The sequence below is a fragment of the Acyrthosiphon pisum genome, chromosome A1 (assembly GCF_005508785.2).
Source record: "Acyrthosiphon pisum isolate AL4f chromosome A1, pea_aphid_22Mar2018_4r6ur, whole genome shotgun sequence".
Lineage (NCBI taxonomy): Eukaryota > Metazoa > Arthropoda > Insecta > Hemiptera > Aphididae > Acyrthosiphon > Acyrthosiphon pisum.
Window position 1 is genome coordinate 138,645,784 of NC_042494.1, and position 19,386 is coordinate 138,665,169.

Genomic DNA, 19,386 nt, shown 5'->3' on the forward strand with positions numbered 1-19,386 from the left:
GTATATCACGATTAATGATATATGATATATCTTAATCGTGGTTTTAAATTGTTAATGTATAAAAGTAAGTAGTAATTATAGTACTAAGGTATTTAGGTATATATCAATACTTAGTTTTCATAATTAAGAAATTTACGTGGTTAAAATAAGTTGAAGAGACCACTAGATAGTGCTACTAGTCAGTACATTTTCAATCGCGCTTTTCGAGCCGCGTTATTCAGTCTCGATGTGTAACCAGTATATCTTTAATCGTGATTATAACTACTTTAGTGATAAACTGATAATCGAAATGTGATAAAGAAAGTGCTCCGAGCCCCGAGAACACAGACTACCGTCTGCATTATATTTTCTGTGGTCTGTTTACTATTTCATAAATAATAATAAATATTGGACAATATAAAAACGTTACAATGCTTAAACTAATTAAATTAAATTATGTTCGTAGCTGTGTTCAAATACCAAATAATTCATATGCATCACCTAGTGGTAAGTTATATCATACATATTATAATCTGTATTAGGTATACAGTTTTTTTTTTTTTTTTTTAACATGCGGAATACCTTTTACACGCTTTTACCAAGTCTTTCCTACCGTCTCGATTTCTTGCTATTCCTATCGTTATCCTGTTGCCCACTTCTTTTGCATTCTTGATTACTCTCTACAGCCACCATTGACGGGGTCTGCCTCTTGGCCGCTTTTTTCCAGTGTTCCTGATCAGTGCATTGCGTATAAGGCTTTCATCAGCTCGTCACACATTTCGCCTTTAAATACTTTCCAATGTTTGGTTTTTTGTATAGGTTTTCTATGTCTGCATTTTTCCTTCTTTCATACTCTCCATTTTGGTTTCCTTTGGGCCCGTGTATTTTCCGTAAAACTTTTCTTTCAACCGTTAATTGCTTTTTTCCATCTCCTCACAGTAGTGGACCAGATTTCACATGTGTACGTTGCTACTGGGCGCTAGTAACAAGTGTGAAGTTTTTCTAATTGTTTGATAACATCTTGGATCTCAACATATTGTTCATGGTGAAATATGCACGGTTTGCTGCACTTATCCGTATTTATATCTCATTATGTATATTATTTTTTTCAATGATATTAAATTTAAAATATTTGAAATTTTCCACCTGCTCAAAGTAATATGTTCCGATTTTAAGGTTTGTTTTATTTACAACACTTCTAGACATACCATATATTTGGTATTGTCATTTATGTTAAGGCCCATCTTTTTACTAGAATTAATTAGATTTTTTGCAGTGCACACTATTTCATTTTTGGAGTCTCCCAATATACATAGGGTACTCCCTGTAATATACAGTATACTCTGTTCCAAAAAAATAGTACCCATCTATGCATCGTGTTTGATAGTTACTATAAGCACCATTGTTAATAGTTATTAGTTATTACGTATTTACATTATATTAACATTTAATATCTACTGTTTCAGGAATTATTTCATTGGGAAAATCTAAAAAAAAACTGGGCAAAGGAGGTCCAGTTTTAGAAAAATCTGAAATTCCTGTTGAAACAGATGCCAAAAAATTAGTCAATTTTGTATGCGGAAGCAATACATTGAAAGAAGGACAAGATATAGAATTAAAACCTGACTCAGAATATCCAGATTGGCTTTGGAATTTGAATATAGGTACCTAATATTATTAAAAATAGTAATATTAAATTTAAATCCTATTTTTATATCACTCAGGTATAATATTTGTTGTCAACTATGTGAAAAAATAAAAATGTTGTGATATAATTTTAGTATTTTACAATGTTGTAAAGTTATTACTTTTTCGATCACAAGTATTTTATAATTGCACTGTTAAAATAGGTACTTTTAACTTTATAAAAACTAAAAATAATAATAAATCATTCTAAATCTTAATTTATTATGTAAAATGTATTTATTGCTAAATTGTAAATCATTCAATATTACACTTGTATGGTATGAATAATATATTAATATATAATATTATGGTAGGTGTGTCATATGTATGATTTTCAGAAACTTGTTATCCTTTAAATTTCAAGAATAGTTTCTTGTCTTTAATATTCTAACTTTTTGTTTAAAAAATATGCATATTATGAACTATACTGCATTCACCAAGTGAATATAATGACTACTAATCGTATACGAGTGCACTTCTGTTCCAAGACCCAAATTGTTATCTTATTGGTCAGATCGCTTAAGTAAAAAATAAATAGTTTTAGTTTCTGTGCACTTATATTCTCTCGGTGAATATGCTAAATACTAAATTCATGAACAAATTAAGTTAAATGAATGGTACCTATATACATTTATTGTTATAAGTTGTTAACAATAATCATGATATATATGGTCCAAATGCACATTAGATATAAATTATAATTAGTTTAACTATAAATATTAATCCTATTAGCAACATAGTTGAAAATAATACTTACATTAAATTTGATTTTAGATGGACCAGTACCGTTACAAAAATTGGATCCTAATACAAAACAATATTGGCTCAGAGTACGAAAATTATCAATGAGAAGAAATAACTTGTTAAATAAATTAAAAAGGTTTTAGGCATATATAATATGATAGATATAATATAGGTATCATATATAAATAGTGATTACATTGGCCATTGTATATTTTTAAATTCAAAATTAATATTTTATTGTTTAATAAAAAAAAGTTGAATTTCTTGATTTGTAATTATTGACATATAAATTATATTATATCTTTTGTCCTTAAATAATATTAGTATAAAATATATTGGCATCAGTTCAATATATCTTATATTTTTAAAATGTTTAAAACATAAATGTATTAGGTATGTTTTAACTACATAAATTATTGACTATTAAAAATATTTGTGAATTTACTTTTATTTTCAGTAAATTATAGCTTATATAAGTCATTGGGTGTATATTATGTTCAGGACAATTCTTTTCCTAAAATTTAGGTTCATTTCTTTAACTTCATTATATTTGAATAAAACTAATTGGAAAGCTATAAAGCCGTAGCAATGGAAATCCTTATCGAACAAAAAATTGTCAGCCACTTACAATATTATTAAAAATAATTACCATAAATCATAATATTATTAACGTGTAAATTAATATAAGTAATAATTAATAATTAATATAATTTTCTAATATTATACACATGCTCAAAATAAAAATAGATGTAATTATGTATTATTTATGGCTATGTTTAAATGAAATTGAAACTTATTTATCATTTAAAAAGTATATGATGACTATGGTGAGACTTAAGTGTAGATTTCAATTATGAAGAAAGGACGCTGAACCTTGCTGATGTAATTTTTGTATTATTTTTGTAGTGATGTAATTTTTATATTATGTACTGCATAGTTTATTTATTGGTATTTATTATTTTAGTCTAAATGGTAAAATCGATTTATAATATTGTTATAAAACATTTTTTTTAACCAAAATTTCCTCGAACGAAGTACTGTACATTTCAAAACGACGTCACTACTGTTCAAAGCGGATGCAATAAATTCAGACCATTTATTTTTGCTCCAGCCAGCTGTGTTCAGGTCCTTCTTTTAATGGTCTAATGTTCATAATTCCAATATTATGCAAAAATATTAAATAATAATGTAATAAACAAATTATAATTGTATAATCATCATTACACTTTGACCCATGGTTTGTCTGTGTATAAGACAAAACCATGCTATTACCTAAGTATAATCATTAATTATAAATACTAGTATTTATAAGTATTACTACTAAGTACTAATACTATAACTAATCAATGGTATAATATTAAACTACTATTTATCCGAGCTCTTGATCAGATTATAATAAAATAACTCTCCAACAGATAGCGCTTTTCATATCTTTTCAAATTATAGTGTTTTTTATAATAATGTTATTATGATACGGAAAATATTATAAAATGCGTTGTTCTTCCTAGACAAGTAAACAGCAATAAAACGTAACATTTTTCAAATATTTTTTTTTCTGAGATCTTTTTTTAAATTGTTTACGTCTATTTATTCTAAGATGACATCTATGAACCGATATTATAATATTAATAATAAGGCACTTTATTATGATTTTATTACTTTTTAACTTATTAATGTCTTAAACAATAATACACTAACAGCGTAAGTTTACATTGGTAACTTATAATTTTGGATTAATAATAATTTATTATTTTTATTACCAATCGACATTCGAGAAAGATAATAATTTGTATTCAGTTTATATATCTCACAAATGCATTACATGGATAAGTAATGCAGGTGCCAGGTACCTAGGGTCCTAGGTGCATAAAATATGTATTTAATATGCAATTTGAATAGTACCTATTTAATAAAACTACACTTAATTATTGTTAGATAATTGATTTTTATAAAGATACTTATCTTCAAATCTTCAAATACTATCTATATTGTATTGTTTATAAAATGTAACCTAATAATAAGGGCCCATATTATTTTGATGAATTATTTTTTTTTCAGAACATTATACACGATGCTTTCCTAGCTTAAAATGTGTATCAAAAACATACGAATATATAATTATATAGCTAATTTTTATTTACATTTTTTGAATTTCTAGAGTATTTTTACCTTTTTAACAATCGAGAGAAAAATTGCGGATTAACTATTTGTCATTGGTAAATTTTTATATATTTGACGAATGGAAAAAAAAAACCACAACTTTATTAGGTACTTACCTAACTTTACATATTATTATGTTTATACATTTTAATTTTAATAACTAGGCATAGGCGCAAATAGCGTTTGGGGGGCTAAAGCCTTACTTTGATAATATTGAATAAGCTTAAAACAAAATGTAGGAAATGTTTGGGGGGCTATGGAAATTTTTGGGAGCGCTTAGCCCCTGAAGCCCCCCCCCCCTATTTGCGCCTATGTAACTAGGTAACCGTATTATGAGCGTTTTATAAGTATTTAGGTCGTTAACATAAACGTATAACATTTTTTGTGTTTTTATGCTATGAACGCATTTTTACGGCATTTTTATAGGTTTTTTAGGGCATGAACATCCGGGGCCTGGACTATAATATGATAATTATGATATTATATTATATAGGTATTAACTCTGGTTCAGTGGTAAGTACCTACCTATATTATTTATGAACTATATTAGGTAGGTATACTGAACGTTGCATTATAATTTATAATTAATATTAATTCCTCACTCAATTTTAACAAAAATATTTCAAAATTTATCAATTACTAATTAGTATGAAAATACCTACTGGGGTAAGAAGTCAAGTCTTATTATTATTTTTATTACTTATGTTGACGGATTTTATATTCGATCTTCCGGGAATCCTATCATTAGTATCGCAACATCAAGTTCATAAAATAAATAAAGTACCTATTTTATGGTTACACTTACATTCAAGTTCTGTCTATTGAATGTAAAAGTGGCATTGAATGTACCTTGACCTAGGAAGAAAATAGATTTTTCATTATAATCCAATTTAAAAAGGCATGAACAAAGAACGAGTTTTTCGAGTCGGATAAAAAAATAGTTCTTCTTTACCTCCCATACATATATTTTAATACCTATGAAAAAAAAAAAACTATATAAATTAATAATTGTGCGTCATATAATATATAACTATCTTTTTATACTTAATTAAATCATTGGTTATTATTCATTAATATGTCATCCTCAGATCGTCCCTGGTCTAATATTAATAAACTATTACAATAAAAGAAAATTGCGCAAATACATCTACCTAGAGGTATTCATTTTCGACTTTGATTTATTATTTATGAACATTTGATAACATTCAATATATTATACCTACATGACTGATGAAGAATTTTGCCAATTATACTGAAGGCGGTGTTTATAAAATATTGTGTCGGACGTTCTTTGATACATCTGAGTAGTTGAGTGCCTACCTACTTACAGCAAATCTATAATGTCGATAACTCTATTTCAGAATACCTACCATCAGCATTGATTAAATGTTGTATATTTATTAAATGCCTAGCCGCCTAGGTACCATGTGGTATGTTGTTATGCACTCTACAGTCAACATAATATGTTATTTTAAAGTTTATGTTGGTACTTCAAACACAAAACGTGTACCTTGTGAGTACTTATTTGGGTCTAGAGAGCGGGTTTTTAGGTTTTTACATAGTATATTTATTGATTTTATGAAGCTTAACAGGGGGATATTCTGAACGACTTTTCCAGTACAGAATTCGTATAGAAAAAATGTATTTCGCATATAAAAGCATATTTTTAAGATTAAAGAATATTCAGCCTACCTATATTTCATATTGAAGGATGTATTGTATTATTTGTTTATAAAAAATTATATTTGTTTATTTTGTTTTTTGTTCATTTCACGAGTAACAAATTCGTGACAAGAAAAAAAAAATGTTTTCAATTTTAAAATTAAAAATGATAGAAATTGTTCAATAATTTGTTTGATTCTTTAAACTTTTAAAGTATGACTGATTTTAAATAATTTACCAAAAAGAAAGTATGCAATAATTATTTTTACGTTTAAGTATATTATTACATGATGTGCAAATAATGGTTGGTAATAGTGTAAATATAAATAAAAAATCGATTTCTCGTAAAAATTCCCGTTTTTCCTTAATTTTTATTTTATTTTTCACGGAGTTTTTGAAAACTACTTGAAAAATTTTACTTTTGAACCCCCGAAATACCAAAAAGATTTACTTTCCTATCAGAAAGATACTGTTGAAGAAAATCTAAGTACTTTTACTGTCCTAAAGGCTAAAAGGTGATTACAGACACACATCATTGTAAAATCAAAATGAATAAAGTTTAATAATAACATAAATAATATTTTATATATTTTACATAATATGTGTCCATCGTAACTGCAAGTATATAGATTTTTAAATTTAGTTGACGTAAAAAAGAAACATATTTTGAGTTATTAGCATATTTTACCAGTTTAAGGAATAGTAAATAGAATATTTTAGAAAATTTTTTTTAAGGATTTTTTAGAGCATATTAGAATCATACTTTTAAACTTTTAAGAACCTAATAATCCACTTTTTATATAATATGACTTTACATAATATCTGTATATTTTGAATATTAATCCAATTACGTTGTGTTTTATGTAGCTGGTTACATTCAGGGATTGGTAAATAACTCAAAAAAAATAATTAGTTACAAATTTTAAATCAGGTACTTAAAATCTCTGAAAGTAATTACGGTGAAAAATTTAATTACAAATTACAAAATACATAATTGAATTACTTGCAATTACAAATTACAATTTTATTAAAAAAAAAACTCGCAAGTAATAATTATATTAGTGATTAGGTAATAATAGAATAGTTAATGTTTCATAATTAAAACTTAAATTTAAAAACTTTAAATAAATAAATAATAAATATAAATAGATAGGTACTTAAATTAAGAGCCATAGTTGTAATTTCCCTTTAAGAAAACTAGCTTTTCAAATTGCTCATCGGATATAGCCATTGGCGCAAATGGGGGGGGGGCTTGGGGTGACTTAGTCCTCCCAAATGTCGGTCAAGTCCCCTCAGTTCAAAATCTAGTAATTAATACTAATCTTTATATTCTGTGGTACTAAGCAATATGGCCTATGGGGAGGGGGGGCTTGAGTGAATTAGCGCCTATGGATATAACCTTGAACCGGTAATAGCCATTATAAAATCCGCAAAAGAATACAATCTTACTGCTGGGGCTGAAATAAGTAATAACTGCAGAATGTACCGTACGTTTATGTTTACAGTCGCCTTTAGAATTTAGAACCATTATATTATTATTATACATTCATGCTGCAAATGGAAGTTTAAAAATGTTAATTCATCTTCTAGATGTTTTATTTCAGTGTTTTAAACTAGTATTTGAATACCTACACTATAATATAACTGTAATAAGTGAGTATAGGTGTGACATATTAGGTATTATTTAGTTGTACACTTTTACAGTTGTAGGTAGGTACATAATATGTAAACACTAAACATGAAGCTGAAACATCATACCTAGTCGCAGCTAGATATTATTTAAAAAATCCGGTTTAATTTTTAGTTGAATCTTGTGAGCTTGTGACGCGTATAACCTTAACAATTCCACTACGAATAATTATTCTAGTTTTTGATCTATATAATTATTGTGTACTTGAACTTGTTACTTGACGTAAGAAAATATATATTGTATTATTATTATTATGTATCATGAGAGAATTGGCAAATTGAGTTTTTATAGCGGTGTCGTCGTCAACGATTCGTAGGTTTAGGTACCTATTCAAAACTAGTTTTCATTCTGAAGTTAATCGCAATAAAAAAATGGTATTCGCTGTATGAATATTATTATTACATAGGTAGGTACCTAATTAAATAGCATATTCCAGATAATGATTTTGCATGTGCAAAAATTATTTTCATAGGTATTAATCATTAAAAATAAAATTAGTTCTCATATCAACGCGAGGTAGCTTATTCTCACACGTTGGTGATGTAATAATTGTATAGGTATACACACACAAATACCTGTTGGAAATGTAATATAAATGTACAGGCGTATATACATACAGGTACCTCTGGTATCTACCTAGTACTTATATTTTATACAGAAATCGTAGAGATATCAATATATCATAATGGTTTTAAATGGGAACTGGAATTTTAGTTTAAGAAAATATATATTAAATTGATTATATTCTGTTATAAGGTATTGTATTATTCTGAAATTTGTTGTAGCTAGTATAGCTACTAATAACAAAATAGTAGGTAAGTACTGAGTACCTACATATTTTATATATGGATAATAAACCAATAAGTAATAACTAATAAGTATTAACTACGAAGTATTTACCAACTGGATAAAAAATGCACACAAATATAAAGAAACCAATTTTCATATTCCATCAATCGATAACTCATTACTCAAATAGTACAATAGTAAAATGTATTTAAAAGTTTAAAGGTTCTAGTTATAATATTGATTATGGCAACACTGGACATTGTATTTTAGTTTACTCTAATTATTAAGTTAATTTGTCAATTGTTTAATATAATTTTAGTTTTTACACAAACATATGATTGTGCACAATGCACATATAAAACTATACGTACCTAGTATTTTACACCTACGAGTACATTAATGAACAACTAACGGAAAATTGTTTACTAACGGGAATTAATAAATTAACCGTGTATTTACCACAAAACATGTAAATTAACACAGATAGTTATGCATTTTTTCCGTTTGAGCTCCGTAAAGTTTTATGAATAAGATTTTCATAAAAAAAATCTACAAAAGTCTCAATTATATTATATTATTATATAGGTACCTGCTGAGGAATTAATCACGCACGTTTCATTGAAATAAAAACGTGTCTGAGAAATTTTCTTTTCTTTTTGTTCATTAACAGATTTTTTACGAAGAAGTCTTAAAGAATTTTCTCTTTTATTCTTGAATCTTGGGTCATGTTAGATCAGGTGAGGTTATAGGTGTGTTAAATAACTGCCACATGGCCACTGTCATCAATGAATAATACTTACTAACGTTTTTTGACTGTTCTTTTTTTTATAATCTTATAATCTTATATTATATCATTATCATCATCTTAATGTGCATAATATACAATTTTTAAAGAGAAGTATATAAATCCAAAGTGACAATACAAAATAGGTAGGGTTGATTTTACTTGTATAGAAACTGAAAGAACATCGAACAATAATTTTTATAGCATGCATATTATGTACGATGTACAAGAGTATCTAATATTATGAATTTATAATTTGTACTTGAAATACACCCTAATTAAGCAGGTTTATATCTTGTCCTCAACACGTGGACGAGTTGAATAATTTTAATTAAAAAAAAAAATATTAGCATATAGGTACAGCTTAAAAATTAAGATACCTATAATATGTCTTGAAAATGAATTGAAATCAAACATATTAATATAATAAAACGTCTTTAATTAAATTATATTTTCTACCTACGTAAATATATACCTAAGTACCTACCTAACGATCGATAAGTGCCGACTAGTCTATTATACAACCAGTTCAAAATTTAAAATGCATTCCATTAATTCGTATTACCTATAACATCTTCACGAAATAGTTATCTTTAGTAATCCAAAAATATAATTTATTCTATTTTATTTTAAAATGTGTATGTATGCCTAATATATAATTATTAAAAAATAAAATATTTCAAATGTTTACTATTTATAGATATCACATTATAATTATCTTATAAGAAGAAGTATACCTAATAGGTAGGTATACAAATTATGAACACTGCGAGATGTACAGTTAGGTATGGCCGTATGGGGTTACTTATTCAAATTCCGTACTGTAAGAACAGGTTTTTATTAAATTAGCAAATATATTCCTTATAATAGTTATTAACATCTCCGCCGAATTCAATTTTAATATTATTTATATATTCGTGAATATATACCTACAAATTCGAATAGTACCTATATTCGATGTTTTGTGAATGCACGTGAGGTTAGTTAACTTGGAAGACTTTCTTATAGAGCATATATTATGTACATTGTACCTAGGTATAATATTATTTTTATAATCAAGTGTTATAATTTGAACTCCAAAATCACGCCGTATGTAACTTAAATAATATTATGTAGGTAGGTATGTACGTATAGATATAATGCTAAAGTACAGTTACCTATATGGGCTACGGTAAGAACTAGGTTAGGTTAGTTTTGAATGAGATAAATTATTAATGCCCATGTGTTCACTATCTATTAAATGTATAACACATAATATAATAATATCATATTATATGAATTAAGATTCATTAGTATTTATATTCAAACGATAATAGCAATTATAACAGTATAACCTGGCAAACCCCCTCCCATAAATCACTAATTGTTTACATTAACCACACAAAAAAAATAATAAAATATGAAATAAAATAAAAAAATGGGCAAGTGGGTGTCGCTCTGCTGTACAGAAAGTTACATGTGGGTCACTGTAATGGATGGTGTTAAATTTGAATTCAATGATAATATAATATCATTGTATAAGAAAAACGATAGTGAGCGAAAACGGTCAGTCAGCCTATGATATTACTAAGTACCTATATTTGATGATATTATTGTGAATAAAGTAATTTATATACCTATTTACGTGGAACCTTGTTTTAAATTTTCAATCCTTAGCTATAAAATTTGAAAATTTTATAAATTTTTAACTACAAAATAATTATTAAATTTTGTCAAAATTAGAACTTAAAATCCTTATAAAAAAAAGTTGTGCCTATGTATTTTTAATATTTTTTAACTGCTATTGTATCAATATATCAGGAACCTTGCATTACATTTTCAAGCTTTTTTACCCAACAAATAAAGTTTTATTGACATTCATAGAAAAAAAACTATTAAAATTGGAAACTGAAAATGTCCCTAAACAGTTCAAAACGAATCAAAATATTTCATCATGTATATAAAATGCAAATATAAACAACCAGTGAAAATTTCATGTATCTACGGTCATTTGTTTTAAAGTTACACCAAAAACCAAAGTCAATTTTGTGAAAAATCAATTTTGCGTAAAAATGCCCGTTTTTTCTTAATTTTTATGTTGTTTTTCTTGGCGCTTTTGAAAACTATTGGTAATTTTAAATTTTGACCTCTCCAATGCACTAAAAATATTCACTTTCCCTTCTAATAATACTGAAGTCGAAGTATTATTTCGACTACGATACGTGTACACAGACACTAAAAAAACAAAATTAAAAATAATATAAAAATTAAAAAAAAATTACACATCATTATAAAATCAATACATTCATAGTTTCACTCAGAATCTAAAATAATCAAACAAAATGTCGTAAAAATTAGGTACCTAATAGATTTAAAAAAAAAAAATTTCCTAACGCTTTTCATTGCGTTCATTCAATTAATTTTTGTTTTTAGAATATGTTAATAGTAAATTAGTAACTGCAGTGTCCAACTATAAAATGTATTTAAATGTCTTATATTTTCAACCTATGTAAACCGTTTATTTTATGCATTTACGACTAAACATTTTTCGTTACAAATACCATCGGTTGTAAATTAAATTAATCTAGGTCTTTGTAGACTTCAGCATGCAATGACTCAATCAGTAAATACTCGGGGTGGGGTCTCGAAGAATGTTAAATCATTTCCGGCAACCTCCTGGGGTTGACATAATGAGAGAAGTCTACTGACACCAATCTTAGCGTCGCCTTCAGCACTAGGACATCATCTCGTGGAGTGCCTCATATTCTATCAACGGCACATATCGGCGTAGGTGCAACTCTAAGGCGATCTGTTATGCTAAATATAACCTATGCTATCAGTTATATTATAATATATATGATTTTAATGTTATGATTTGTTTTACTTTTAAAAAAATTAATTATTAATATTTCAGAATTTAATTTCTTAAAATAAATTGTAATTGAAAATTAGTTTTAATCGTGTAATCTTGGAGTTATTTATTTAATGCGCCTACAATTTCTTTTAGAGTCAGGTTCCCACGACAGAAGATGTGACTTCTTCATTAATAAATAATAATATAGGTACTTTACCTATATTTTTATATTATTGTGTTTATTGATTATTTTTTTCTAAACATTGATTGTTTATTAATTCGTTTATCTAAATAATACAACTGTACAGACGCAATAATGAAAGCTTAACATTAAAACTAATAATACTAGTTATATACTTATATTAGTATAAAGTAATATATAATATATATATAAGGTAATTATATTATAAGGTAACTATAAAAACGAAAATAATATCATAAAGACCTTTTTGTTTAGTTTTTATTTCATACTTGCACTATTCTTCATGTTTATAATTTAAAATTGATATATTTTATTATTTTACTTTTCATTTAACCTAAAAATTAATTAAATTAATTAAATTAATTAGTTTGGTGGTTATTTAACGGTATGAGAAGAAAATGTATATCTTCTCATATACAAGTAGGTACTCATTATTTTTCAAATTAAATTTTTATAGGTATCTATATCTCATATTTTTAGTTATTAGTTTTAACTTTTAATAAAGAAGTTTCATTTTTACAATGAAAGTTTAGATAAACAGAAAATTAGATATACCGTGGAATCTACTATCTAGCATAAAGGTATCTCAAACATTTTTAATTTTAAACGTTTTCTAAGAATGCCGTTTAAGAACACTTTCAAATAGTTATTAAATAAATTACTATTATCAACTCATCGAGCTGTTTACTGTACCTACTATTGTAATCTGTAGGCATATGTAGTTTCTATGAGTTAGGATACAGTATAACAATAATAGTTGTACAAGAAACTATTTTTGTGTTGTGATGAAATAAATTGTAAAATTCCGTTAAGTTAATATGTATATAAATACCTACCAATTACCAATAATTATGTCGGTAATATACTAATATATATACAAATAACGTCATTGAACTAGGTGTATTAATAAAATAAATCTTGACCTCTATTACGCATAATATATTGATATCTGTATATATTACACATAGATACGCGTAGCTTGGAGTACCTTTACGACTAAAAGCCAAAGAAAACAATAGAAAGTCAGAAATTTGAAAACAAAAACCGGAAACATAATCAAACTATCCCGTGAACATGATTTTCATAAATTAAAAATGATGTGAGACATTCTTGTATCGATGACCCTCGAGGCTTCTTAACGGTACACGGTAACGTGTGACCTATACACCAAACATTCCATATCCAATCATACGTGGTAGTACAAAATCAAGACGATTATTTTTATTTTTTTATTTTCGTTTGTTTTTTTTCGGACGCAACGTAACAAAATGTAAGAGTTCTCATGATATTATTATATTATCGCACATTGTGCACATATCATATTATATTTGTCTATAATCGTATTGTGCCTTCTGCGCGAGTCTGCTGCGAAGAGGTATCCCATTGCACATGATATAATATGTTTAAGTAAAATAACAATTTCATTTTATTGTGTGCAACAAAAATATAATATCTTGAATAGTATTGAATCTTGATGGACGTGACACGTCGTATCGCGGTATACCTACTCACGCGTCGCTATAATATGTGTATTAATAATAATAATATACTGATTAGATATGGTGGACCTATCGTGCGGAGTCTCTTTTTTTGTTGTTTAACGTATTTAACGGTGCTTTTTCTACCTCTTATCCTTTTGTACAGTTAGATATTCGTCACATACAACACGCTCTTTCCGCCGACGTCCAGTGTCCTCTTCGACTGTATAATAATACTATACATACCTTATACGACGAATTTTAATTTTCAAATGATTTATCGAACGTGGTAATAATATAATTTACGAGACAAGTACTCTGCAATATGCAGGTACATGTTTTTAAGTTTTTAACGTTCATCTCTATAATAATGATAAGGGTTTAGAAAATTGTCGAAAGGTAAAGTGATACCTTACACGGAGATAAGCCACGACAGTTGAGGTATATAAACTCGTGATGCTGGTATATATTTATGTTTCTTACACTTATACACCACTAGCGGCAACTCATCAAGTTTACCTGTACGAAACGAGGTCTTAACGTCTGTGTATGTACCTATGGGGCCAAAAGGTTTGTAGTCGACCTCGAAGCCCACACCACATTCCAGACACATATATTATAATACAAACAGTGCACGCGGGAACCACTTTTCAAGAAAAAAACACTAAGTATAGAATGGTATAATAATAAACCCACCCTTTAATCCTATTGTACGTGCCTGTATGTTATTATACAGCGCCGCACCCTCCGTCAAAAAAATTATCAACAGAAACCACCCCTTCACGACTGCACTTAGATAGTAATCTGTAAATGGCAGTGTCATCTTTCGATGAAAATAAGTCGAAACCTGATATGTTTTTTTTATGACGGAGGCTGTTTCAAATCAAATAGTCGTCAGACCGACAGCGACGACTGTATATTTATAATAGGAAGTGAAAATCAATACCGGATTACTCAGTCTCGACAAAAAGAAGGTGGAGAAAAAATACAGGCCTCCACGTTCGTCATAGATGCATTTTTTTTTGCATCTGGTGAAAGTCAATGTACACAGTCTTTGCAGGCCAACGTCATGCTGATTTCCCCACCTACTCCACCCCCAATTCCATCTTGATTAGTCACCACTGTCAAGGACACACAAATGTTTGGGTGGTTTTATATACTATTATTCATTTTCCCTCATTTTTACATTGTCTGATTTCAAACCACCATGCCGAATAATTCTGACTTGCAGTTATAAGTTGGTTATTTTTTTTTGGAAATAAAGCATAAATAGATAATATTGTATTATAATAATATTTTTCCCACACGATTATAACTTTAATATTATGGAACCGTAACAAGTAAAATATAGCGAGGATTATCGAAACAGTTCGAAAATTCAAATTGATTTGATAAAAGAATAGGATTTACCGAATTTTACTCGGATATAACGAAAGAGAGGATTTTTAAGGCGTTCTAGTAAGTCGAAAAACAATTAACATGTAACCCCATTTATGTTAAATGATTGTATTTATTGATTTGTATTTAATAATTACTATATGATAAAATTGATTAACCTAACTCGCAAACAGGATGTAACGATATAATAATACCAAACACTAATCGTCCTAAAAGTAAAACGTGTCGTTGAATGGCTGTAAAACAATAATTAACAAATTATTTAAATGTTGATGTAACTAAAACAAATTGTACCTAACATAGACATAGAGAGATATATATGATAGGGGTCATGAGGGGGGGGGGGATGCTACATATCCTCAAAAATCGTATCAAGCATTCAAGCCTACCAGAAGGTTTTAGTCTCTCTACTATACACTCATAAACGTAAAAATAGCAAGCACACAGATTTGACCAAATATCCGCCTATGCAGTAATATATTATATAAGCCAATACAGTAAGTGTATTAATGAGTAAGTTGTATTTTATCTCTAATCACATTCACATAACCCATAAATGGTCAGCAAGTAGCAACATAATGTTATAAAAATGTATGAGTAATCTATTAAAAAGAACTTTCCTCAATGTAAACATGAAAATAAATACATTGATCTTAGGTATTCTAAGAATCTGTGCGTGGTGTGATAAATCTGAATAATAATCTACAGTCAAGAATGAATCAACGTGTTATAAACTATTTGTCAAATCTTAGTCATACTAATTTTTACATGATTTGTTATTTGTTAAAAGTTAAGATACCATCTAAACTGAATAGATCAGTTACAATTGTAAATTGTATGCTTATTATACTTTTAGTTTAAAAATGCTAAAAATTTAAACATTAACACTGTTTACGTTTTTTTCAAAATCTACAAAATGCCTTATAATAATTATTATAGTTTATAATAATATATAATATAAATAAGTTTTTCTAATAATATACTTCTTATCGTGTATACAGTTTAGTTGTATTTATAATATAATTAGACACGATATATGTATGTAGATGATTATAACTTTTTAGTTAAAACATTAAGCCGTATTATAATATACGTATTATAATATACTTTGCACAAGGTACAACTATAATGTAAAAAAAAATATTTTATTTTGTGTACAAATAATTAATAAATTAAAACTATGAATATTTTATATTATGCGAAATATCAATTGTATAACTTTAATATTGACAACGCAAATAGGTAACCATAATTGTCCATATTATATGAGTTCTGAAAGAATATTGTGGTTGGACAGTTCATTCAACTGTAGGATGCTATATATGGCTGAAACATGATCTAAAACAAAAAATACATGTTTATAATTGAGAATTATAACTTTAACGAGTACAGAAATACAAAATTTTAAAAGTTTATACTTTTCAAAATACTAAGTGTAAACCGTTAAAAGATACAAATTACATTGTAAATTTGACTCATCAAATTGTATGTATTTAATTTCATATATATATTAACTTTTACACGTAGAAAATGTGTTGCTAATAATAATATAGATGGGTAGGTCTAGGTATACGTGGGATTATTAAAACGCGATGAGTCATGTCTCATGTATAGACATAGTTCTTAAAACATTTATTTATGAAACTTAAGATTGCACAAAAAGATACATTTACAAACTATTTTAACTATTTTTTTTTTAATTTAGGCACCTAAAATTTTAATTACTCAACTGCGTTGCCCTTAATAAAAAAAAATTACTTCCAAATCAAGGTAAAAATGAATGTAAATAAATTTGAATAGGTATTACGGTTATGTTATTATTGCTTAATTAGTTAATTATATAAAATAATATTATATACTATTATTACTCATTATTAAAAAATTGTTATTTCATAATATATTATTTTCAATCTCAAAATAATAAAGTTTCATTGCTATTTATAATAGCTGTAAATTAATTTATTTTACTTACTACAAAAACTAAGATTTATTTTGTTGATTATATAACTTAATTTTGAGTAATGAGTTAATTTATTATTAATAGTTATTACTTATTATGGGTTATGTTTTAGAAATTTTATAGAAGTAATATACTGCAAATATATAATAAACTGACGACATATTCGAAACTCTCGGACTTGATAATAATATGTTTATGGAAAATGAAAAATTAGGAATCTTGGGATTGAAGAGATTATTTTAGAAACCCCCTCTTTTCGTTATAATTAATTTGTATTATTCCTAGTATTTTACTAAGGGTATATCAAATAATTCAACCTAATGATGAATATAATATCTAATAAAATATCATCTGTGTAACCAGTCCTCCTGCAGCGTCTAATAGTCTTGCTGAAAGGTTTTTTTTTTATTAATAATTAATTAATTGTTTAAAACTTATTAGGTATAAGTGTATATCCATACTTATGTTATTGTTATAATGCTTAATTTATTAATTGGGAAACTCACTCTCCATAATAATATATAGTAAGACAGTAAGTGCGAGTGTATTCTACGTACCTACATATTATAGAGTAGGTCACAGTACTGGATGTATTAAATGATACATCCATAAAATACGAAAAATGTTGTCAAAATGTTAACATTTATCATACCTATGAATAAAAAATGTTTATGGCTTCACTTTTTTTTAAATTTCAGTAAAAAAAATGTTTTAGGAATCTTATTTTAAATTTTAGATTCTGAACAAAGCAATGAATGTACCTATTGATTTTACAATCATGTGTGTGTTTCTTATTGTGTCATCACATTTTGCAACAGTAAAAATTCTTTTATTCCAAAAATTATACTTAATATGTAATTTTATATTATTAAAATGCCATAAGAGCAACTTGATGAAAAACTTTGTACCTATTACATTTTCAAGCTGTTTTACTCATAAAAAAAAACAATTTATCCTATGAAAATTTGGTATGTTTATAAGTAGCACAAAAAGATTTATAATATTTTGAAAATATTATCGTTTCTATAAAATATTAATTAAAATATTTTGTGAAAAATTCAAGGTTCTTCATTTATTCGTTACAAAAAAAACGAAATTAAATCGGTCGGAAACTATTGTCTTAATGTCCGTTCCGTTTGGGAAAACATTATTTTTGTCTTTTGACCTCCCCTAAGTACCAACTAGTTCCTATATACTTAAATAGGTCTATATAAATAGCCAAATAGGTACATAGTACCTATTTACCTACGGAAACAAACTGTTAAGTCAAATAATTCATCCTTATATAGTGTTGTAGTAGTCACATTTTATATTATATTTTGTATAGTTTATATATTTCATAGCTGCAATAGTGCAATATATCAATATTTCATAGCTGTAATATAATATCAACTTTCAGAACATTTTAAATAAGAATTTCAAGACTAATTTAATAAAAATATAAAAGTATATTCAAGTAAATTTGAACTTGCATTGGTACCTATTTATATTAATGTTTCGTTCAATCAATTTGCGTAAAGTGTTAAAAGAATATATCTAAAGATTAAAGGTACTTCAGTGTCTTATCCTATTCAGACTATTAACATTTATTTTGCATAATGCATTTATGCTAATATAATTTATTGAAGTTGACTCTGTACTCTGTAGTATTAAATAATACATAGTAGGTATGAGTTTTTAATATTTTTATACACGTTTAAATTACATTAAAGTTATGAACAAAATAAATATTTACTTAGGTACTAATATATACTTCACTTAGCAGTTTATAATATGTAAGTATGTAGTACCTATCCTAATATAATATTAGGTACCTATGGGCTATGTTACATATGAAATGTGTGCATTATACACATAGTATGTATTAACTGCAGCTGTTAATTAATTTGTTAAAAATTATGTACCTCAAGAGGATAATAATTTTAGTTATTATAATAATATAATTCATTGTAATAAAGGATAAAAATAATATAATAATATAATGTATATTATATTATATAAATAATAATATATTATAATAT

At 26.7% G+C, this 19,386-nt stretch overlaps 1 protein-coding gene across 1 annotated transcript; it reads left to right on the forward strand.

Annotated features, from left to right (window-relative positions):
- Positions 1-330: 330 nt before the first annotated feature.
- On the forward strand, positions 331-3,072 carry LOC100159990 (39S ribosomal protein L54, mitochondrial-like). Its single transcript, NM_001246186.1, is given in 3 exon segments — positions 331-486; positions 1,446-1,643; positions 2,440-3,072. Coding segments are annotated over 3 exon segments (387 nt in total). The 5' UTR covers positions 331-410; the 3' UTR covers positions 2,553-3,072.
- The last annotated feature ends 16,314 nt before the right edge of the window (positions 3,073-19,386 follow it).